The 23,962-nt window shown below is 44.1% G+C and overlaps 1 protein-coding gene across 1 annotated transcript; it reads left to right on the top strand.

Annotated features, from left to right (window-relative positions):
• pkib (protein kinase (cAMP-dependent, catalytic) inhibitor beta) lies at nt 1–23,374 on the top strand. Its single transcript, XM_048250715.1, has 3 exons — nt 1–184; nt 20,454–20,625; nt 22,128–23,374. The coding sequence occupies exons 2-3, from the start codon at nt 20,481–20,483 to the stop codon at nt 22,202–22,204; spliced, it is 222 nt and encodes a 73-aa protein (XP_048106672.1). The 5' UTR covers nt 1–184; nt 20,454–20,480; the 3' UTR covers nt 22,205–23,374.
• Nucleotides 23,375–23,962: the final 588 nt, after the last annotated feature.

Genomic DNA, 23,962 nt, shown 5'->3' with positions numbered 1-23,962 from the left:
TGCCTGTGATGTCACTGCCGCGAGGGTTGCTGTGCTCGTACTAATCTCAGTCTCTGCCAGAGTGAGAGAGATTCACGAGGAGAATGGACGGAGCGCCGAGTGTCCTAATGGATAATCGGTGTGTTTTCTGATTCGGAGTGTGGAATCTCATCTCCGTTGTCACTTGCTGTTCTGCGTATACTGGGTAAGCGCTAGTCGCCTTTCTGTACATAACGTGTCAGTGTCATATATTTTCTCATGACCATACATTGTGGTTGCAAGTAGTACGGATAGGCATTGTTGCCATTGCCTGTCAGAGACTGCGTTTCTTCTGCAGCTCGAACAATAAATCCAGGGAATGTCATTATGGCAACCATCATTTAATTGTCGCCAGGGTAGCCCAGATTTAACGTAGGCTAAATGTCTTTTATAAATGTGTTGACCTCGCGCATCTTAGACTGGGGATTTATTTTGTTATTTAGCATGAAGCGTAAGTTATTGATTCCATGAATGTTATCCGATGCATTCACATACAGCTCCATATAGGTTATTGTAACAAGACAAACACATTTCAATGAATAGGCTACACGACTACTGTACAATGCCACAAGTTGCTTATTCAAGTGGAAATGATGCGTCCTGTCCTGTCTGTTGTAAGCAACCGACGTTGTTTGGATGTCGGTGGATGGACCATGATTGACGTGATTGTCATTTGTAATGCAATTCAACACATGCATGCAATTACGAGCTAATGTGAGGCTTCAAATTATTAAGTGTCGAAAATCCGTCTGCATGTGTAGGTCAAACACTCATTCCAATCCAACACTGTGATTGGGTGCCTAAATTATTAATTTATTCCTGAGCAGAGGACGACAGGTATTCAGGAAAGGTTCGGGAGGTACAGCAGGTGGAATGCTCGCTGACCTTGGGGGCTTAGACTGTTGTTGGTCCAGGTGCAGGTTGCCAGCACCGCAGTTTTGGGCTCGAATGTGGAGTGTGATTATAGAATTGATTGGAGCAAATAGATTGTTTTCAGCTTGACATTACATCATCTGGTCTTGTCTTGTGGGCTTTGTTTTAATTTGGCTGGTTGTCATTTTTCAGTTAGTTATTTGATACTGAGGTCTGTATGATGCCATTTTGATCACTTCTAATAACAGCTTGCCTATAATGAACCCATTGCTGTGAAATCACAGGGAAATATCACACAACCTACATTCAATACCACTTAATATTGTATTTTGAAATATATGTAGCCAGTTACACAGCATAGCATTCATTGTAGAACAACAACAACAACATGACACTGTAGGATTTTCCATACATCACTTAGCCTATCACATATGTTTGTAATTCAGAAAAGATGATGTTGTTCAATAATGCGTGGTCTTTGCATCCAGTTCCATGTATTTGTGCACAAACACATCTCCCCACCCCTCTCCTAACATTCAACAACACCAGCCCCTTGGACTATTATCTCTCTGACTGTGCTGTTAATTATCCTTGAGCTGTGTGTTGACTAATGAAGGCAACATTGGAAAATCTACCCAGAAATATTGTTGTGTGTTAAAATGGACACAAAACATTGAAGTGGAAAACAATATGAACCATTATGTTACAGAATCATGCTGGGATTTTCTCCATAAAAATCCATTATGGACCATTAGCAGCAGAAAGGCTGCTGTGTATTCTGCAAATTGTTTGCATTATGCATCCATTTTAATAGGAGAGAGTACATTTTGTTATCATGACGTTGGTGATGAGAGATGGGGGAAGGGGGATGAGCTGAACTGTGCTGCTTTGCCTCCCGTGGAAGATGCTAAAAGTAGAGGAGATGCTAATGTATATGGATAGTGACAGCTGAAGTTGCTGGGGACACAGCGCGGCCCATTCCACATTGCATACGCTCTGGGCAAAGTTTACCCGAACACAGACATGGCACTGCTTGTCACCCCCCCTCCCCCCGCCCCCACCTCTACCATCCCTTCTGCCCCCCTACACCAACAACCAGAACACTAGTCCTCCACATCTTCCCCCCTGCATCCCAGCATTCTGGGTTGGAGGCATCCGGCAATTTGTGTCATGGCCATTCTCTTGGTCCAGTTTCTCATTTCTGAATAGTGTTTTGCCACCAAATTAGATCAGATGATATGGCTGGACTTGTGAGTTTTTTTTTAGGAATCATTCACCACAAAGCTGTTATTTTCCCTTTAAAATTCAAGCTCCTAGCTGAAATCCCATTGTAAATAATTGTAAACCACAAGTTGTCAGTGAAATTATGTTAAAATGTGAAGCTTTGGTTTTAAGCATATTGCTCTGACTTAGTCCTACATCACTGCAATGGTGTCAGAGCAGAGTGTCAGTAATTGCGGGTAAAGGCTCTTGAACAGTTGGATTTCAAGCTGTTTTTATTCTGGTCTTTATGTGAACTCCAGCTATTTGCATTTGTGGCATATGAATCATCCTGTATTTCAAAATATCAGCGAGGTAAAAAATGTGACTGTCTGTGCATGTGTGTGTGAGAGAGAGAGAGAAAAAGAGAGAGGGTTAGGGAAAATAGAGATTTAATGTGTTTGTCAATTCCATTACTGTATGTTATCCCCTGGGCAAATTATGGAGGTGGTAATTGTCTCCTTCTGATAAGATTTTGAGACGTTGCCTCATGATGTTATCTTTCCTAAGCATACAGACCATCTGTGGTTGTGTGATGAGGACATAGCTTGCTAACAAGCTAAACTATAGTATATGCATCAACATTGTATTGTCAGTCTTGATTCCATCCACGTTATAAAAAAAATGTATTTGATATGAGAACACACACTCTTTCCATCTGATCCAGGATCACTACTGTGAGAGTGAGTGTAATGAAAGGGACACATTTGAATGATTATCCGTATCAATGCAGATTGTCATGGATCCGTATATCCACATCCAGCTGTTGCCGTTTTTTGTTTGTTTTGTTTTTTTGCTAAACAGCACTGTGCAATATGCCCACTCAGATTCAGTCCTCTGCAGTGCACATCTCGCTAAACAGCCTGCTCGTATGCTATCAGCTTGGTAATGGAGGTGAGCGGCTCTCGAAGCTCATCCACCGTCGCGGCACATCAGGGCCCTCGATCCTCAGTGCGGCCCTGTCACGCCGCGGTGTGTGACAAAATAAAGAGCTTGCCGCACTCCAGGTGGCCACTGCTTGGGGTTACCGCCGCCACACGCCTAATTGGCTCGGCTGACAAAGAGCAGAAAGTTTGCGATGGTGCATGGCTGGTTGGCATTTTTAATTGTGCCCGAGGGAGCCGTGCCTCATGCTTTCATTTATGTTTTTTTCTTTGTGGTTCTCTGTCCAGGTTTAAAGTGTTCTGGTCTCACTGTAGTACACTGACTACATTACAGAGACCCAATACAGTTGAGTAGAGTAGAGTTTAGTGTAGTATTATAGTACAGTATGTCTATCCTTAAGAGATACATAGTATGAAATTGTTTTTGCTTTTTTCTTGGTGGTGAAAGGGTGTGAGATGAATAGAAAGTTTGAAGTACTGTTGGCTGTTAAAATGCTCTAAGCCCTGGGGGTAGTGTGGTGTAACTGGTTACAGCACCAATACGGTGTTTGGGTATACTATATATATATATATATATATATATTATAGCCTGTGAGAATCATTAACTACCAGTCTTTAATACCCAACATCTGGGGAGATTGGCAGGAGGTGCAGCAACTGTATGGAGCCTCCACACACCGATGGCTTGTCTCGCTATTTGAAATCTCAGTTTGTGGCGCACGCACACACACACACACACACACACAAACACACACACACACTGAGAGGGAGAGAGAGGGAGGAGAAGATCAAAAAGGATGTTTTGGCTTCTTACTATCTTAGACGAGTGTCTTCAAAGCTGTTGCGAGCGTATACAGTGGATTTTGCGCTTCTTTTTCCATCGGCTTAGACTCTCTTCCTGTCCCTTTTCCTATTGGCTGAGACGCTCTCCCTGTCCCTTTTCCTATTGGCTGAGATTCTCTCCCTGTCCCTTTTCCTATTGGCTTAGACTCTTTCCCTGTCACTTTTTCCTTTGGCTGAGACTCTCTCCCTGTTCCTTCTCCCATTGGCTGAGACTCTCTCCCTGTCTTTTTTCCCAGACCCCGCTGTTCTGCTTCCTGTTAATTGGTCAGCACTCTGCTGAGTGGGCACAGCATAACTCCATGTTAGTGCTTTTTTGTTGTTGTTTAAAGGGCTGGTCAAGAAAACGATTATAAATGGGGCCTTTTCTGCCACAAGGCTGACCAAGGCGAGTGGGTGTTGAGCTCTCCTCCCATAACCCACAAGGAACACAAAACAGCATCTATTACAGTAATGGAGAAATATGCTTGCCTCTCTCTGAATATTGCCTCTATTATTTCTCCCTCTCGGAGGACTTGTTAAGCCACAGTTTAAGTTTGACTTTGACTTTCACTTACTGTAGAGAAGTTCTGAGAGACTTTTCTAGCAAGCTAGAGTGGGTATATAGGCTTTATAAATAGAGGTTCTCAGCTATCTACATTTTCATACACATACTTTTCAGTGTTCAGCAGGACGGTTACCCCCTCCCCCACCTCCCCCCAACATTCTAAATCAATTGTATGCACCATATTGCTATGTAGCATAGTAATGTTATACACCATTTCAAAGCTTTGACTCTTGGGAATCCAAACGTGACAACGTTTTTCATGTACAATCTGTATAATGCTTGACATGCTTGCTTACCCCCCCTCCGCTTTTGGTGCTACCCTGACTTCTGACAGTGTAGCTGCAGCACAATAAGTAGATGCAACATATTGGGTACTGAAATATTCACAAGAATCCATAGAAATTGAATCTTCATGTTGTGTCATCCAATATTAGTTGTACAGATGTATAGTCTATCTTATACTCACTCATTGAACCAACTAGGTAAATGCAAAAACTTTTTGTAATTATTCCATATTTTGTGTAGTCAGTCTATATCAGAACACCTGACATACAATCTAAATAATTCACAAGAAACCTCAAAGAAACCTCAAAGTGTTCATTTGAGACCAGGATTATGCTTCTACACAAAGGGGTTCATGTGCAGTAAGCATTTGATTGTCAGTATGCATTTTGGATAACAAAAAGTCCTATGGGGAGTTTCCATAGGCATTTTACAAAACACATGAGCATACCATGGCAAATAATAGTCTAAAGCACTCATATTTTCATTCTATATTGATCTACTTTTGCACACAACTTCACAAGACCTGGTGCTAGGGTTGTGTTTTGAAGTGATATCAAGTGACCTAGAGGGCTGAAATGTGGTCAGTTCAGAGATGCTTGTAATCCGGCAGAAAGAAAAAACTATATTCTAGCCTTTGTAACTCTTTGTGAGTACATCACACATTTATTTTGACTGTTTCCTACGAAAACTAGAGGACCTCAGCTTTCTATAGAGGTCCAACATTTGATATAGGCCCCAAAAGAGGTGGGAACAATGCCCTTGTAAATAGGCACAGTGCAATTTCAGGCAAAAACTTGAAATTTGTATTGAGATTAAAGTGTCAAAGAACTCTGTCTGTATGTCACCCTATCGTGTGTTTTTTTTCTCCATTGCCACTGGTGCTTTGCTTAAATGGGACATCCCTTATGTGGTTGTGGTGGCAGTGATATTGTATGTGTGAGGTTGGTGAGTGTGTATGTATTTGTGTGTGTGTGTGTATGCGTGTGTATCTGTGTGGGTGTGTGTCTAGTGGGGGTGTTATAGACCACACAGCAACGCGGTGATTTGAGTGTAATCCACCCCCCCTCCTTGTGTAAAGTCTGTATCTGTATGGGCCAATAAAGTATGGCAGCGGATCCCGCTGTGTTATCTTAAATCACAGGATTTGAACAAGTCATCACGACCAGGGCTAAAAATAGCCCCCTGCCCACCCTCCCTCTCTTCTCAGTCAATCTGGGCCATCGATGTCCCTCCGGTTCCCCCTACTCCCTCTCAGACAAAGCTGCTCGACAAGATGCTTTGTACTGAGATTCGCCAATATCACAACGTGGGGAGCTCCCGTTTTCTCTCCCCTGTCGTCTGTGTGAGGGTCCCTTGTTTACTGTCACTCTTGATTATTCTGAACCCCCCCAACAAAAGCCTCCACCGTTTGCACATGTAATTGCATCTGGATTTATGGAGCACTACAAAGTGTTGAATTCAAAGGGAGCTTGGAAATCGATCTCTCGCCCAAATCGCTCTCCTGGGGGCAACTTGGTGTGAATATTTTATGAAAGCCTGTGGGAAATAGAGCATGAACCCTCCCGCTCCTGCTGCCACTTTGCCCGGCGCAAACGGTCATCGTATGATCAGGTAACAGAGCTGTGGAGACGGTTAAGACGACTCATGAGATTCCCTCCTCTCACAATCGATAATGCTCCAGTTATGTAATCCTGCTCTGAATCTTTCATCAGATGCTTTCAAATATAGCAGCTCATTTCCATATTAATCATCCCTTCTTTTGCTGTATGCGCGGATGTCCTCTTTTTCTTCGGAAGGATGATCACGTCACTAATAACAACAATAAATAATGAACAGAGGAGCGAGGACTGATGACTAATTGATTAAGGATGATGAGGATGATGATGATGGAGGAGGAGAGAAACAGGAGGAAGAGGATGAATAACGATGGTGAGTCAAACTCCATCAGTGTTGCAGTGATCTCTAGAGACAGCAGGTGAGCCAAAGCAGTCAAGGTAGCCATGTTTGTGCAGATATAGGGGTGACTCCCGTGATTAACCTGGCAGTATTTCACCTTGTAAACACCCACCCGCAGGCCCCAGTGAGACCCAGGCCACACACACACACACACACACACACACACACACACACACACCTGAGACGTGGGTGCCTTTGACCTTCAATGTCACTCCACCTTACAGCTGCCCCTTCTCCACCGTGCACCTCCTCCTGTCGCATCCTGTTGTGCTGCTTGCCATAAAGATGCACATAAATCTGTGGGTGGTTTTTCACTCGCCGACTCCTGAAGGCCACGTCAAAGACACCGAGCCACCTGGGGAATGTCGGCCTCTGCTCTGAGAGAGAGAGAGAGAGAGAGAGAGAGAGAGAGAGAGAGAAGAGAGAGGGTGAGCAAAGTGAGGTGAAGTAAAAGGAACAGAAATGTCTCTCTCTGTCTTTGTCTCTAATCTCTCTCTCTCTCTAATGGAAAAGAGCAGAGGACCGGGATGATAGTCCTTCATTAAGTCTCCTTTCATTCAATATTTCTCTCCCCCCCCCCTCCACGGTGCTTACCTGGCCTGTCATTGGTTATTGATTGCAGTGAAATTAAATTAGTGGAATCCATTAACATCTCTTTGGCAACAGTGTTTGGGCCATCTTTTGCTTGTGTTCTGAATGACAACACAGCCCAATGTTTGTTTGTCTGTTTTTATTGTTTGTTTTCTTTTTTTCCATCCCTGACTGTTCCACTCCAGTGGACAATTATGGACTCGGTTTCAATTGTTGTCCATTGGTGTGTTTAGAGCCAGATGGTGGTTTTCGCTTTCAAAGCAGCGTAAGATATCCAATTGAGTGCAGAAGTTGAAAGGGATGGTAGCAAAGCCCATGGGAATATTTTATTTCTCCCTTCCCCCGACCATCACATTAAATACTGTATGCTAGTGCAGACTTATAGGCATGGCGCAACACTGTAGCATATAGAGCCGAAAGCGCTAGCACTATTACCCAGTTGGGGCTTGTTCCCTCCTGGATGCTGAGTGGATGAGTCAGCATAATGGAGCCGTGTTTATTTTTCCAGAGCTCACACAAACAACTTCACACGGCCAACCTAGCTCCAAAAAGCTCACGATTTCACGCTGGTTTGTGTCGATGTATTTGCAGTGTTTGTGTTTGCTTTCACACCCATTGTTTTTCCTCATAAACATTTTCTCTGAAATCCTTCTGCCCCCCCCAAAAAAAAATCTTATATTTGCCAGTAGCCATGGAGATGGAATGCTAAAATCTCATGGAGGCCTGTGAAGAACCTGTGCACCCCATTGGTTGGTTGGTTCCCATATATATGTGTCCATAAATGTCCTGGTTCAAGGCTTGGAAATCTTACTGACCTCCGATTCAGCTCTGGTTCCAGTGCATTCTGCCAAACACTACATCCCTCTCAGCTGTCCAAATAGGGATTTGAGCTATTCCCATGCTGGATGCCACAGATGTACTTTGGGACTGTGTTGTTGTTGTTTTTCTACACACACACACACACACACACACACACACACACACATTAAGTGTGTGTCAGCCAGAGGGTGAAAGCGTTTTCTCATGGTGGGAATAGTGGGTGGTGGAGTGGGGTGGGCAAGACGGTCGATGGGTTCCGGGGTGCACGAGGACGTCTTGCAACTGGAAGTTAAATGTGAGGACAGAACGTGTGAAACACTTAATGGGGGACTAAATGGCCTTAAGGAGGATGAGTCACGAGGTACATATGCCCATTGTTCGCCTGGCCCATGGAAAGAAAAAGCTTTGTCCTGTCACCTCCAATCGCTGGGCTGTACTAAAAATAAGCCAAGATTAAGCACTCTCATCCGGCTAACCTGCCCTTCATCTGCAACTTGCCTGCTAAGTATGTTTGTATTCCTTTTGAGCATCTCTCTCTCTCTCTCTCTCTCTCTCTCTCTCACACTCTCTGGGTAGTGATTGAATACTCAGTTGCCTCATGAGAGCATTTGCTGTTTTTAGAAGTGTGTGAATGCTTCTGTGAAAAGGCGTTGATGGGTGAGCTTTCACCCAGGGCCTCTTCAGCTTGTCTTCTCTTCTCAGGTTCAGTGAATGGCGTCTTTTTTTTTTTCCCCTTGAAAATCTCTAAAGCGTTACTCCAAGACAAGGAAATCAACAAAGCAAACATCAGGGGAAAGATTCAAAAACACAGTAGTATATATTGCCTCTATGAGTCTACACACGTTTTTAAAAGTCTACATCTTTTAGAAACGCCATCTCAATTAAATTAAATTCATTGAGCCAAAGCATAAACACAGAAGCATATAGTAAGACATTCAAAAATAGAAAACATCTTCATGTCTTTACACAAAACAGCATCTTCACATGTTTGACATCTGCTGTGGCAGATTGGCGCCTGGTGTTGTTCATCGTGGTGATGAAAACTTATGGTGATGGGGTCTTATTATCATCCAAATGCAGGAGCCAAAAACTAAATATAAACTTGGCGACCCCTCGACAGAGGCTCTTGAGGCTGCACGAACAGTGTATTATTCAGAAGGCAAGGCCCGGGCGTTGTCAGCGGCGACATGTGATTGACAGCCGAAGAGCATCATTGCTCGGAGCAGTTGGCTCCAGAGGCATGGAGACGGTGGGAGGTCCCGCCTGAAAAGCACGGCCCCGAAAAACGCCACGGCCCCGAACGCCACGCTCCTCTTGCTTATGGAAGAGATCATCTTAATAAGCTGTCATGTTCACGCTGTGCAGTGCGTTTCCAGATAAACAGGGCATAAAAGAAAGAAAAGAAGAGGGAAAAGAAGCAGGGGTTTTCCTCCTCTAGTGCACATCAGAGGATGGAGCAGTTGTAGCATCATTAAATTGCCTACTTCTGTCAGAAGTGTTTATGAGGTAAACACTCCGAAACAAATGCTGCTTTGGCTCAAAAGGTAACATGGGTGCGCTGCTGTGGGACGATTTAGGGAAATTGTTCTTGCACCAGTGAGCCAATTACTATTTACATATTCAGTCATTCAATTGCACTAACCAGAGGGTAAGAGGAGGCCAGTGAATCTGATGCTGGTTAATAGGCAGTGCTTTTTGGAATGCATCACTATAACACTAATAAATGCATATAAACTCTAATAATCTCTAGCCGTTTTCAGATCCCAGGTGCACATGATGCGCAGGAATAGGCCTTTAGACTTGAATGGAGATCATCACCGCACACTGATCTAATATTATTATAGGGCTAATTGTTTATTAGGAGAGGACAATGCTAATAAATGTGTTTGTTTGTAGCCTGCACATGTGCACTATAAATGGGGGTGATTACCTTTTGTGTTCAGTGTCCTGAATAGGGCTCTAATATAGGAAGTGAGATTTAGGTGATCTTAATCCAGCCGTGCCCTGGAAGCAGATGAGTAAGTGTCTGGAACAGCTGAATTGCATATGACACACACGTACACGTACACACACACACACACACACACACACACACTCATACGTACATGGACACGACGTACACACACACCCCACACACACACACACACATACACGTACACACACACACATACACACACACACACACACACACACACACACACACACACACACACACACACACACACACACACACACACTTACACACACACGGCATGAATAAGACTTATGGGCAGTTCACACCAGGAACGATAACTAAAACGATAATGGCTAAAACAAGTTTTAAGGATTAGTCTCGTCCACACCACATGCTATAACGAAATCAGGAAGGACATTGTTGGGTGTTGCTTTCAGAATGACTTTAAGAATGATAAAAATCTGACAATCAATCAGAATCCATAGAATTTTAGACATCCCATTTATCAACAGACGGAGAGGCTGTACTTATCATTGGTCAGTGGACGTTCATATCGTCATACACTACTTACAAAAAGTCAGGGATATTCGGCTTTACAGGGGAACTTAATGTAAACTTTTGAATGTGCATGTCCAATAGTTCAATGTTTCTGTGCTTTCTGTACTGAAACATTAAATTTCACCCGAAAGCCAGATATCCCTAACTTTTTGTGAGTAGTGTAATTACAGTTGTCTTTATGGTTATCATTGCTGGTTAAAACAGCCCTTTAGCCTGCTGCCCATCATTGTCTGTGTGGTCCACTGGCCCTGTGATGCCTGCCATTTCTTTGGACTCTGTTGCATAAGTAGTAGCTCCGTACTGCCCACTGGGACTTTGTTCACTCTACACCACTTCACTGTTGAGTTTCCATGGCATCGGAGTTACAAAAGGCCTCCACAGATGCACAGCGTATCTGACTCTCTTTCTCTCTCTCTTCATCTCTCTCTCACTCTGTCTTTCTCTTTTCATCTCTCTCTCTCACTCTGTGTGTGTGTGTGTGGTGTGGGGGGGGGGGGCTCTTCTCTTAAAATATACTGTAGATCTGAAATTGCGTCGTGTTACCATGGAACCGTCCATTTAGCAGGCTCTCATGCGGCTTAATCAGCAGTTGTCTCTCTCTCTCTCTCAGGTCGGCTAGCTCTGAAAGGATTTTGGGTCAACTCTGAAGTATTCCGTCATTATTGTTGGGCAAGTTTTTGTTGCAGGGTGCTCTGCTCTGCAGCATAACCGCCTTACAACCGCCTTATGTCTTTGAAAAACATGTTTTTCCCCCCTTTCTTCCGCAGATTGGGGGGTGGAGGGACATTTTGATGATCCTCAGCCAGTGAAGCAGCAGAAGAAATATGCATGCAGCCGTTTTGCTGCCTCTGTTATTAATTTATTTGTTTGTTTACTTATTTATTTATCGTCCCAGACTGAGTCACATGTGTTCACCAGAGTAGGAGGGATGCGTGGGCATCGAGATAAGAACTGGACGCCAGGCTCCGCTCGGCTCTCTCTAAGCTCTACGAGGCTGTTGTTCCCCCTGACCGAGTACTGAAGGCGTGCACAACCAGAACCTCTCCTACCCTCTCCTCTCACTGCGATAAAGCAGACTACCCTGGCTGGGTTCATTTCATTTAGAAACCTTGCACATCCCTCTTCAGAGAGAAAACAGGCCCAAAGAAAAAGAATCAGAGAAATGGAAACACTGAAAGAGAAAGAGAGGGATAGAAGGAACACAAGAGTGACAGAGGAATAGATTGAAGCCAGGAGAGAGGGAGAGAAAATGGAAGAGGGAGAGTGATGAATGAGGGGAAGGATAGACAAAATCTGCGTTTTTTTGAGTGTGTGTGTGTGTGTGTGTGTGTGTGTGTGTTTGTTTGTTTGTCTGAGTATTTCTGTGTGTGTGTGTGTTTGATTGAGAGAGAGAAACCGACTACTGAGAGAGGGAGAAGCAGAAAGAGAGAGAGAGAGAGAGAATGGTGTTGCGTAAGCCGCTATGCTGATTTTAGCCTTCCTGGACCAGTCCTACTTCGCTCATCCACTTATCTATGTCACTGTAAACCTCTTGAGAGCTTTGCTGAGGTGAGGAGGCATCCTTCCTGTCACCCCCACTCACACACACACACACACACACACACACACACACACACACACACACACACACACACAGCATTAACAGCTCCAGTGACTTGGTCATCGGACGAGAAAGGAAAACAAACTTGACTGTGGACTTGCGGAGATAAGCCCATGAATGAGGACAGGAGAGGAGTTTGTGTTTGTGTTTTTTTTATGTGAGGTCAAAGAGGATTCGATTTCACAGCCCCATCCATGGAGAAACTTCCTGTCCTCTCCTCTCCTCTGCTCTCCTCTTCTCCACTTCTGCTCTTCTCTCCTCTCCTCCCCTCTTCCTCCTCTTCTCTCTATGCTGTGGATGGCCCCTACCTGCTCCGTCTCTGTTCTGTTCTGTTTTCTCTTTTGCCTTGCTGCTACCCTACATTAAAATCCTCTGCCAGTGCTTTTGAGAGCTTATCTCTATCCCTGCTGAATAGGAGTTTGAAGATCAGTCCACTTTAAGAGGTGTTTTGACTTTTTTTATACTGTTTTTTTTTACCTTATATTACAATATCAGCATTACCAAGTGTGACCTGAAAGAACCCTGCTGGCTGTGAAGGTGAAAGCCCCTCTCACCATCTATGGCACTCAGCAATCAGTAGGCTAGCAGCAGCTAGTGTCTCTTGAGTCATTACCGTGAATCAAACAAAATGGCACTTGTCAGGGCAGATAAGCACAATACAAACCTGTAAGCTTTTTCAGAAGAACGGCCCCTTCTTTTCTGTAGATTGAAATAAACCCCACCACCATTTTACCTTGTATCACTGAGTCCCACATGGCTGTCGATGGGATCTTTTCTTTGTTCAGATGGACAGTGATTGAGGGGGTGCGTGGCGCCCGCAGTGTTTGTTTTGAGGGGAGGATGGATGCGAGAGGGCCTCCATCAGCTGAAACTGAAGGGGTCAGATCTGCCAGACGGAACTCTGCACTGGAGACTACACAAGGACAGGCTTCGTCAACATGATAAAGCGAGAGGCCCACAATTCTTAGGGCTCTCTTGATCTTGAGATGCCCGTTCCCCTCTCACACTTTCTCTCTCTCTCCCTCCATCTTTCTTTCTGATGCTGTGTTCTGTTTCTGAGAAATGTATTAATTAAACAGGTTGTGTGGCCTTCCCATTGTCATGTACATAATAGAAACTTTGAGATGGTCTTTTTATCTCTTTTTCTCTCTCTCCATCTGTGCATTCCTTTGCTTTCTTCTCTCACTCTCTCTCTTTCTGTTACTCTCTCTCCTTTTCTCTCTCTCCCTCTCTCTCTCTCTGTGAGTCCATACAATGAAGTGGCTTCCCCTCTTTCCTCTGCTTTCTCACTCCGCTTGCTGTCTCTCTGTTTGCCTGCTTGCCTGCTCTAATGATCTTCTGTGGCACCGGAAAAGAATGAGTGGTTTGTCCTTCTCTCCCTCCTCCTCCTCCCCTCACTCTGTGGTGGCGCTCCGGTGAGAAAAACCCCTTAGTCCCTCTGCTCTCCACAGATGAGCAGCTCAGTTCTAGTCAGCCCCACAAGGTCACCCCCCTTACAGTCTTCCGAAAGGGGCCCCTAGACACCAACTTGAGAGCCTTTTCTTCTACCTGTCTTTCAGCTAAGTCAGGTTAAACTAAATTCCATTTGCTTTTTCTCATTTTATCCAATAACCTGGGCAACAGAACCTTCTGGAGTTCTTCAGTCAGAGTAGAGAGAGAGAGAGAGAGAGAGAGAGAGAGAGAGATAGTATATTGGGCCTATCAGACCACCATTATGTGGTGGAGTATTGAATATGATCAGTCTCCTGTCCTTGGGCCATGAAGCAAAACTGTAGATGATTCATTCTGCGCTTCTACTTCAGTTTTTTCCTCTCCTTACCTAATCTCATTTGTTGTTGGAAAGACTTAAGGGCTTGTTTATTTATTTATTTATTTTTTTATTTTGTTGAGTTAGTTATAAATTCTGCTCTCCTGTTGTTGCATGTACATATGCATTTTTTAAAAAGTGTCCTTGTTTCTTTTTGTCTGGATGCCTAACATGGCGCTTATGTAATTATTGAAGGATCATGATGTTTTAAAAACCCACGTCTTTGTCTGAAGGATTTGTTAAAGAGCCACTACGGTGAGCAATCATGGCATATTTGGTGGAGTGCCACTTGATTACAAAACATTACATTGTCGAGTATTTATTTTTAAATAGACATGAAGTACGTTAGCTGCCGAGCTGCTGCTTTTGATCCCCGGCCTCCTGTCACAATTTGTTGCCATGCACTGAGTCTATTTCGGTGTTTGAGGTCTTAAACATTTGATTAACACAAAACATCAAAGCGCCTCAATTCATTATTCATAATTCCTCCAAGGCTGCGTCCAAGGTTAGAGCAATCAGGACATAATCCATGCACATTATTTACTCATGCTTGTTTAGCCTTGAAGGGCTTAAAGAGATATACTGTATGGCCCTCTCACTGGGAACAGGCATGGAAACATCTCATTGTTTTTTTTTTTGTCTGTGGGCAGTTGGTAATTTTTTTTATAGTTAAGAAAGTTTCAACTCAGACTAAGTTTTATTGTGTAAAAATGTGGTCATATGTCCTTTGGTTGTTTGTTTAATTGTTTGTGGCTTTGTGAAGTCATATGTAGTATAAATCATTGTGCACACATACCAGTACATTACATCATAAACACTATTTGACACTGAGAGTGTAATTATATTTAGTATAAATAGGTTATCTGCAGCTGTTTTTAAGAAACACAATGTAGGTATCCCCCTTTCTGTCAATTTTCAATATACTGCATTAAGTGCTAAGGGTGTACTCAACTGACTAAAAAGGATTGTGCTCGACCCACCACACAACATTTACATAGTGCAATATCAGGCAATCTGGGTGTTCTTCGGCCGATGTCATAGACTCCAGTCAGTGTAGTTGCAAAATGAGTTTGAAGGCGTTCGTTTGTGTTGCTTTAAGATGCGTCCAGAGTGAACACCACTTTACTCCCCGAGCCACTTTTCTATCCAAATGCATGTTAGAAGTGGCCATTGTTGCCACATGCTGTTTTTCCTACTCCAAGAGTGGTACAGATGCTGGGGTAGAGTTTTCCCTGCTGCCATGAAGACCCCGCGCTCCATTTGGGCATCCTTTGGGCATCCAGTGCCAGTCATCACGGATTTTGGGGGATTAAGTGGGGATAAACATTTGCATGTGACTTTTTGCTGCTTTGTTTGCTCGCATTGTTTTTTAAAATGGCCATAATTCCTTGTACTTTAGCACATACTTTTGGGGGATTGGATTGTGAGGTCAGTTTATTTTTTGTGTAGTATTGTTTTGTCATAATGGCCAGGCATGACATGCCTATTCCCTTCTTTTTACATCTTCCTTTCATTCTTTTTTTTTCTCTTCTTTTGTTTGGTTCTCTCCTAGCTGTCATAAGAACTCAATGCTCACTCAAAACATAATGTAAGAATTTATGGAGGGAATGTAAACATGGCTATTATAAGCTATTATATGTTGAAGATAAAACTTTAAATGTCACATCCCACTTTAGTCTCGACTACTAATGTTACTGTAATAACTTGCACACCATGTGCTCTGAAACCGGTGGTGGTTCATTCAGCCTCAGCCCAAAAGCTCCATGAGATTCTGTCCAGTCTAGTCCAATTCTTCAATAGGTGTGTTTGTACACACCAGGGGCAGGGCCAGCAATGTGGTAGCTCTCTCCATGAGGGTGTCCAGGCCTGGGTCTTCCTGTCTTGAGTGACTCGAGCATCTTGAGTCTTGAGACACTGTTCACTCATGGTGCTACATAACTTAGGTAATGAAATTGAACGGTATTACAACGAATCTTGAATCCTTGAGCTGGTGGTTTGAAGTAATGTGATGGCTCTCTGTACTGTAAATGATCAGACATGATGGAATGCAACATAAATTAGGGAAGGGGGGTGGCATTATTGAATTGTGCTTTCGTTGAGGGCGCCAACTGAGGCAGCACTGATGGAACTGGACAGTGGACATTACCAGCACACATGCTAGCTGTGCTGTCCAAAGCTCTCATCTCCATTGATTTCCTTGAAAATATGCTGAACGTTGGCCTTCTGGCTCTCAGCCACATGTCATTGGAAGATACAAGAGTGCACTGTGTAGAGTGGGGAGGGGTTTTGAAGTGCTCCAGGCTCTCCGTGAAGTGCTTCCAGTGTCTGTTCAGTCGGCTGTGAGTGTAGGCTTTGGTGCGAGTGTGTGTGTTTTGATGTATAGAGTAAAGTAGATGTGTGTTCACATGGTTCACAGCCTGGGAGACTTTTACCTTTGTTTGTTTGTCTACTTGTCAGTTTGAGGAGCAATCTGGTGTGTAGTGTGTCGGTCCTTGTGTGAGTCCCTGTGTTTTGTGTTGCCTGAGGTGTGTGTGTGTGTTTTGTGTTGCCTGGGGAGTGCTGTGAGAAATAGTATGTACACTGGGCTCTATGGGGGCATTTGTGGAAGCATGTGTTGTTTGTGACGAGTGCTTTTCTCTGTGTGTTTGTCCATGTGTGTGTGTATGTATGTGTGTTTGTGTGATAATAAGGACTTTTTTGGTTTATGCTGCGAGATCCATGAGGGGCATTTGTGATGGTGTTTGATGGTGACAACTGCTTTTGTGTGTATGTGAGTGAGTAAAAAAGAGAGTGTGAGAGAATGTCTGTGTGTGTGTGTGTGTGTGTGTGTGAGAGAGAGAGAGAATGTGTGTGTGTGTCTTATCTTGTGCTGAGTGTGATGACTGATGACTGTAGTGTTGTGGTGGCAGGGCAGCTTGTGTGAAGCGTGCCGGCGAGCCCCTGCCGTATGGAGCTGCTTCGCCGATTAGCCTCTGTGCGCAGTGGGAGGGTGAGAGGCTCTGGCAGACTCTCTCAAGCTGCCTCCTGGCACACCACTCTGCAGAGGCCGGCTACCACCTGGTCGGCTACCGCCACCGGTCACTCGGTCACACACGGTCACTCACTCACAAATCATTAGTCCTCCTTTACCCATGTGTTATCCGTCTTTCCATGTTGGTTTTCTGTGTCGCTCTGTATTTGTCTTCCTCCTCCTCCTCCTCCTCCTTGTTTCTCCTCCTCTTCCTCCTCCTCCTCCTCCTCCTCCTCCTCCTCCTCCTCCTTGTTTCTCCTCCTCCTCCTTGTTTCTCCTTCTATGTGTGTTTTCCTCTTCTCTCTTCTTCCAGGTCCTTTGTATTTCTCCCTCTATGTCTCTCCTGCTCTGCCTATGTCTCTATTTTCCTCGTCTCTCTCTCTCTCTCTCTCTCACACACACACACACACACACACACACACACACACACACACACACACACACACACACACACACACACACACACACACAGGGCACACACAGGGCATTGGAGAGAAGGGGGAGCAGGATGGTTAAAGGTGAGTGAGTGTGTGTGTGTGTGTGTGTGTGTGTGTGTGTGTGTGCGTGTGTATGTGTAGGCCAGTCACCAGTGCCACCAGCCAGCTCCATGCTGTGTTCAGGGCATCGTCTCCATGGGAAGAGGAGGCCTCTTCTTGGAAAGGAACCATCACAACACTGAAACTCTCACTGAAACTCTCAGCCGCTCTGTGTGTGCGCTCTGACAGTGCTTCTGGCACGGCACGGGCATGGGCCTGTTCAATACATTCACACTGCCCTCCTGTACATTTCTGAATCAGAGGAGAATAGCTGTCTGGCTCACTAGTGTGGCTTTACCATCACAGTACAAACAGTGTAGTGTTTCCACTCCACGGTCACACTCTACTGAAGAGTACTCACCGAAATGTTACATTTTTCCCACAGCAGTCAGCTAATTTCTCATAGCCTGGTTTATGAAGTACAATACAATGCGCAGGACTCTGTGCAATAGATTTGAGTTTGACCTTGATCATTTTCCTCCCACAGTCCTCCCTACTTGGTGTGTGAAGGCGTAGTTTTTTTTATATATTATTTATCTTTCATGGAGATGAAATATATATCTCTCATTCCTAGGTTTCATAGCTGCAGTCTCTCTCTGCCATCAAAGATGCGTAAAAAGGATGTCGAATAACCAAGGCTGATGAGAGCCATAGTTCATGTCTAGTCTCTCTCCTAGTGCCACGGTAGGAAAATCTGTCTGTCATCAGCTTGCAGCCAGGCCTCCTTCCTGAAATCACTCTCTCTTTCTTTCTCTCTCTCTCTCTCTCTCTCTCTCTTGTCCGTAGAGGAAGAAGACGTGTTTTTGTTTTGCCCGTTTGGGCATGATGCAACTGGGAGCTGGGAGCTGGGTGTGATGATTGAGGCATCCCCTTGATGAAGATCTGGCACCGGTGCCACAGGTGCTAAGCCTACCGGTGGCAGCAGTGGCAGATGCCCGAAATAGCTCCTGGCAGATGTCCCTCTCTCAGGAGCGTTCCCGCCCCTTGACTGATGGGGTTTGATTAAATTCTAAATCTTGTGTCGTCCAATGGGGTGATTATCCAGCGCTCGTTTGCGCGCTGGTTTTGCCCTCGTTTGGACCAGCCGGGACCATCTGTTTGAATGGTTAGAGGGGGTTTTCACTTACATGTCACAGCTCATCCTTGTCCCCCTCTCTCAATCTCTAATTTTCTCTTTCGCTCTCACTCTGTGTGTGTGTGTGTGTGTGTGTGTTTGTGTCTGGAAGCGGATTAGTGTGACACAGAGAAGTAACAGCCCTTCGGATTGCTTTTAGTAAACAAAGTCTGGTTTTCTCTCGCAGCCCTGCCCCCGTCTGTCAGTAAAACTGTGTGCAAAATCTGTGTGTGTGTGTGTGTGTGTGTGTGTGTGTGCCTACGCACGTGTGGGAAGCTGTGGATGGGCATGATATCAAAACTTCATAACTGAGAATTACATGAAGACTTTAAATGGCCTCTGGAAAGCAAACAGTCAGTCTCTGGCTTCTGGAAAAGCCTGGGCGCTGCTAATGGCCATTGGTTGGGGTAATGGGTTCGGTGAGGATGGTCACGCCTGTCTGGCATTTGCATGGAGGCCAACCTAACACAGCTTGGGCAATCACGACTTGCAGTCCAGCGATTAGGGACATATGGTCTGAGCATAACCGTGAATTGATTAGCTCGCTCTCTAACTTGAGGGTGTGAACGTGTCCACCATTGCCACACAGGGAAACCCGAAAGCATTACCCTACACCCCCCCCCACACACACACACACACACAGCCCACGCTACCCCCTATAATAATGGTATAGAAATTCCAAAACGTGTGATGTTCTACACTTAATGGGTATACTAGGGAACTATATGTCAGGTCTGTTTTTTCAACATTTCGTTGTTATTCTGTAACAATGGCAACAATAAACTGAACTGAACTGTTCATTGTCCCTTAAAATATCATAGTTTATGCCTTGGGGTATAGGTTTTGTCCCAGTAGATATCAAGTAACTGTGGAGGTTTATAGTTTGCTATATTTATCAGAGTGTGTTGCTGGTCTGCAGGTCGAATCAGCAATACATGACAGACGGTCTGTGTTTACCCATAGCAATTATATAAGCCGGGTGTTTTATTGCACCAATTCAGCAGAGGGAACAGGAGAGAGGGGAGGAGAGAGAGAGTGAGAGGAAGAGAAAGAGAGAGAGACGCCAGGGAGGCAGAGTAAGAGAGAGAGAATGAGAGGGAGAGAAAGAAATAGAGAGAGGGACACCAGGGAGGGAGATAGAGAGAGAGAGAGAGAGAGAGAGAGAGATACGGTGGATACATTGTGAAAGAATGGCTGAGAGAACTGTTTAATGAAGAACAGAAACAGAGCCATCTACTGGCGTGTTGTACACAGTGCACAATTCCCTGCAAAAATGCTTCACTGTTATCAATTAATGCAGCAGTGTTTTCTGCTTTGATTACAGTTAAACACGTCTAAGGAGAATTGACAAGGCATTTGTTTAAATTGAATGGGCAGAAAAAGTGTTTTGTGTGCGTGAAGTAACTTATCGATCGTAAACTGCGGAGGGAAAAGTGCTCATTACACTCGTCAAAAATCAATAACTGCCAGAGCTTGGCAACCAGAGGCCTCAGTAAAATTGTATTGCCATGGAAATCACCTCTGTGGTTTGGGTGAGTGCCGGGGTGTGAAGTTTAAAAAAAATGGGGGTTCATAACATCTCAGCAATAGTGTTTACTCAGTACAGAATTTACAGAGTATGAAGGTCCACTCTGGTATATTTGGTTAGCCTGACGAGCCAGACCCACATCAAGATGTAGGGTCTGGGAACTTACCATTGGCTAATTAGAGGATTTTATAGGTTAAAACCAGATCTCAATGTCAACATACATCCTTGATATTAATAATGACTATCTATCTCTTTATGTGTCTTTTGTTGTAGACTATGCTATGAGGACAGGACACAGCGATGACTGATGTGGAACCCGTTGTCACAGACTTTGCAGCGACAGGACGGACGGGCCGGCGCAATGCCATGCCCGACATTTTAGGCGCCAACACCGGGGACGGAGCGACGGACGTTCAGGAGAAACTAGCCGAGTTGTCTGTCTCCGGTACGATTCACACCTAATACACGGCCAAGCAATTATACCAAATCAGGACACACACACACATATACAAACACAAAATGATATATTGGTTATAGATTGGTGATTATTTTTGCTTATGTATATGTAGTTATACATTATGGGTTACAGTACTGTATGTCTCACTGTCAGTAATGATGCACCACACATTCTCTGACAATCCTGTTGGTTGATTAAAAACTCAAAACACCAGTGAGGTGTTTTAGTTACAGTAGCTGCAGTCCTTATCAGTAGCTGCACTACGTAATATGACTATGATTTTGTTTCTTTTCCTCTACAAAAGGAATTGCACATCCTAAAAGAAATGGCAAACCCCTAAATGTAACTGAAACATGTTCTTTGTAGCCGTGTAGCAATACAGACTGACTACAGAATGAATAGCTTTAAATAACTCTTATTTGTTGATTCCAGACGGTTGGCTTGGATTGCGCTCTAGTTTATGTTCTGCCTCAAATACCAGTTAAGCCTACAGCCCCGTACTCCTCATTCCTCTGTAGGCACTCTGAATTTATCTTATGCTCTTCACACGCACAAACACACACACACACACACACACACACACACACACACACACACACACACTGCTAGCAGAACAACCTTTGAGCCAAACGGTGGAAATCCTTGTGCAGTGGCATATAGTGAAATAGCTACATGCATCGCCAAAGCCTTGATCATCTAGGCCCCGTTAGACCTTGCAATGATCAAAGCAGCCAAGCATTTGATCGCCGGTCTTGAAGTAAGCGGTGCTCTGTAAGGGGGGGCGGGGTGTCTTGGCAGCTGACGCTCCCCAAAGGTTTGCATCAAAAACGGTGTGGAGAAGGCTGTCTGGTGAATCGTAATGCACTCCGATTCCATCTGAAAACATGGGAGGGAGGAGAGGCTGAAGATGAACAAAGTGCCAAGTTTGGCAGTGTTTTGTGAGGCATGTGCTGTAAAGGGATCTTCTCCATTTACTGCACAGTGTCATCCTCACAGGCTGTTAAGTAATAGCATCCTTTTTCTGGGTATGCAAAACGCTATATGAATTTTAATAGGTTGGTAAATAAAAGAAATGTTAACCATACAAGATATTGTAGATTGTGTTTGGTTGTTATTGATTGTCCTCGGTTACATTTGATTAGGTCTTTGATAATCATTATAATTCATCATTAGCCATTTTCATTTTGTTTTACGCCACTGAAAGATGAGCATGTGATTTGATGTTGTTCAATTATTAAAGGATTCCTTGGCCTTTCATGCTTTTAATAATTCAAATTTGTGTTGTTGGTCACAAGATTTCCCACTTGCACTACAGAGGCTGTCTTCTGTGTGTGTGCGTGTGTGTGGGTGGGTATGTGTGTGTGGGTATGTGTGTGTGTGTGCGTATGTATGTGTGTGTGCGTGTGTGTGGGTGGGTATGTGTGTGTGGGTATGTGTGTGTGTGTGCGTATGTATGTGTGTGTGCGTGTGTGTGTGTTCCCACTCCCCAGATGACGGAAATGAAGGAGGCGAGGGCTCATCCTCCTGCAACCCCCCCAAGGAGGAGGAGAAGAAGGAGGGCTCCTAACCAGCTCGCCCCCCTCTGCCTCCACCTGCACCTCCTCCTCTGCCCCCGCCATGGCCGGGAGATGAGGTCAAACAGCGTCCCAGGGAGCCTGGACCTCACTCGGCCCGCAGCCTGCCCCCTTGACTGCCCCACACCCAACCACGCAGACCAGACAACTGTTACCATCGGAGCCAGGCTATGCAACACCAGGACACCTCGGACGTACTCCGACACGGCAGGATGACGGCCGATGAGACGGAAGAGATCACGCTGTCTTTCAGAGGGACAGTGGACAAAGTGTGCTGTTCTTCAGACTGTCCTAAGCAGAGATGATCTGTCCGTCTCTTATTGGTGGATGATATATCCCTCATTCACTTGGTCAGTGTTACGCATTAACAAGCAGTAAGAAAAAAGACGCTTACACAGAAATAGTGGGCTATTAAATGCATTCAAGAAACCAACGTAACTTTTGTTTATTTCCCTTTTCTTTTCTGCTTTTTCCTTGAGTGTGAGTGGGTGTGGAGAAATGAAAGGGACCTCCTCCTTCTTATTTCTTTTCTTTTTCAGGAGTTGCCATGACAACATTTTCCTTCATAGAATGTTGACTTGTAGTTGCAGGAATGTCTCTTTTTTGCACAACAGAAGAATAAACATTCCATTTTGGTGATGTAAAACAGTTTTTAAATCTTCAATCTGTGGTTGATTAGTGCACCACATTATCTTATGTGTGTTTTATACTGTAAAATATGCATTATAACCACTAAGTGAGAGATGGAACAGGAAATGATTTGAAAAGGTGGTCTTTTTTGGTCTGTAAATAGAGAATTGTGCATTCTTGTTTGCCAGCCTTGAAAGGAATACATTTCCTTGTCCATTTATGCTGAAATGTTATACTCTGTGTTACTATGACTGACGGCTGTCCAACGTACTATTGTAAACCTTAGTTTTGCTCAATGGACTGGTTAGTGTGAAACTGGTTGTCTTTGTCAATTGTTCTTCTTTTTCTCAGTGATGTGATCATCAGTGTAAGACCCTGTTAACATCATAATATTTCAAGCAAGCAAAATTCTGTTAATTTCCAAATTCAGCTTTCCCCACCTTAAAGGTCAATTCCCCCTTGCACATTTTGAGTCATCCTGTTTACTGTATGCTGTATGCCATGAAAAAAATAAATCCTATACCTAGTTTTTTTGTAGGATTTAGTGTCAATTCTCTGCCTTTTTTTTGTTTTGTTTTCAAGGACATTTTTGTCTGTTGTAGTGCCATATATGGCCAGCAGATGGCACAAATTGTTCTCTAATAGCAACAAAGAGTTAAATTCGCTATAGATAAAGCTTTGATCACGGGGTTAAATATACTGTAGAACATGAAAATAACAAACAACGATGATCAGGCCAAACTAGGGCCTACTTTTCATTGTTGCTAACAAACAAATATGGATATAATTATTTATTCTTTCTATTGCTGTATTAATTGTGTTTGTAAATGTAAAAAGATGCTCATAGAGTACCCAATCTTACCCGGCATCGCAAAGATGCACCACCATTCTGTATTAAAGGGGGGCTGTTAATATCCACAGATAAATTGCGCTGAATTACAGCTTCCACTAGACTGAATGAGAGCTTGCAATTGGCCCATGTTAAGAAAATGCTGCGGCTCTGGCGTTTTATGACTACCCGCCAGAGGTATCAAATACGACGAATCATCCTGTCTGTGGATGAAAGTCTACATTACATAGTTTCGAGTGAGGTCCCATACCATCACATGTCATGCCTTAGT

This window comes from Alosa alosa, chromosome 8 (assembly GCF_017589495.1).
Source record: "Alosa alosa isolate M-15738 ecotype Scorff River chromosome 8, AALO_Geno_1.1, whole genome shotgun sequence".
Lineage (NCBI taxonomy): Eukaryota > Metazoa > Chordata > Actinopteri > Clupeiformes > Clupeidae > Alosa > Alosa alosa.
This window is presented reverse-complemented; position numbering and strand designations above follow the sequence as displayed.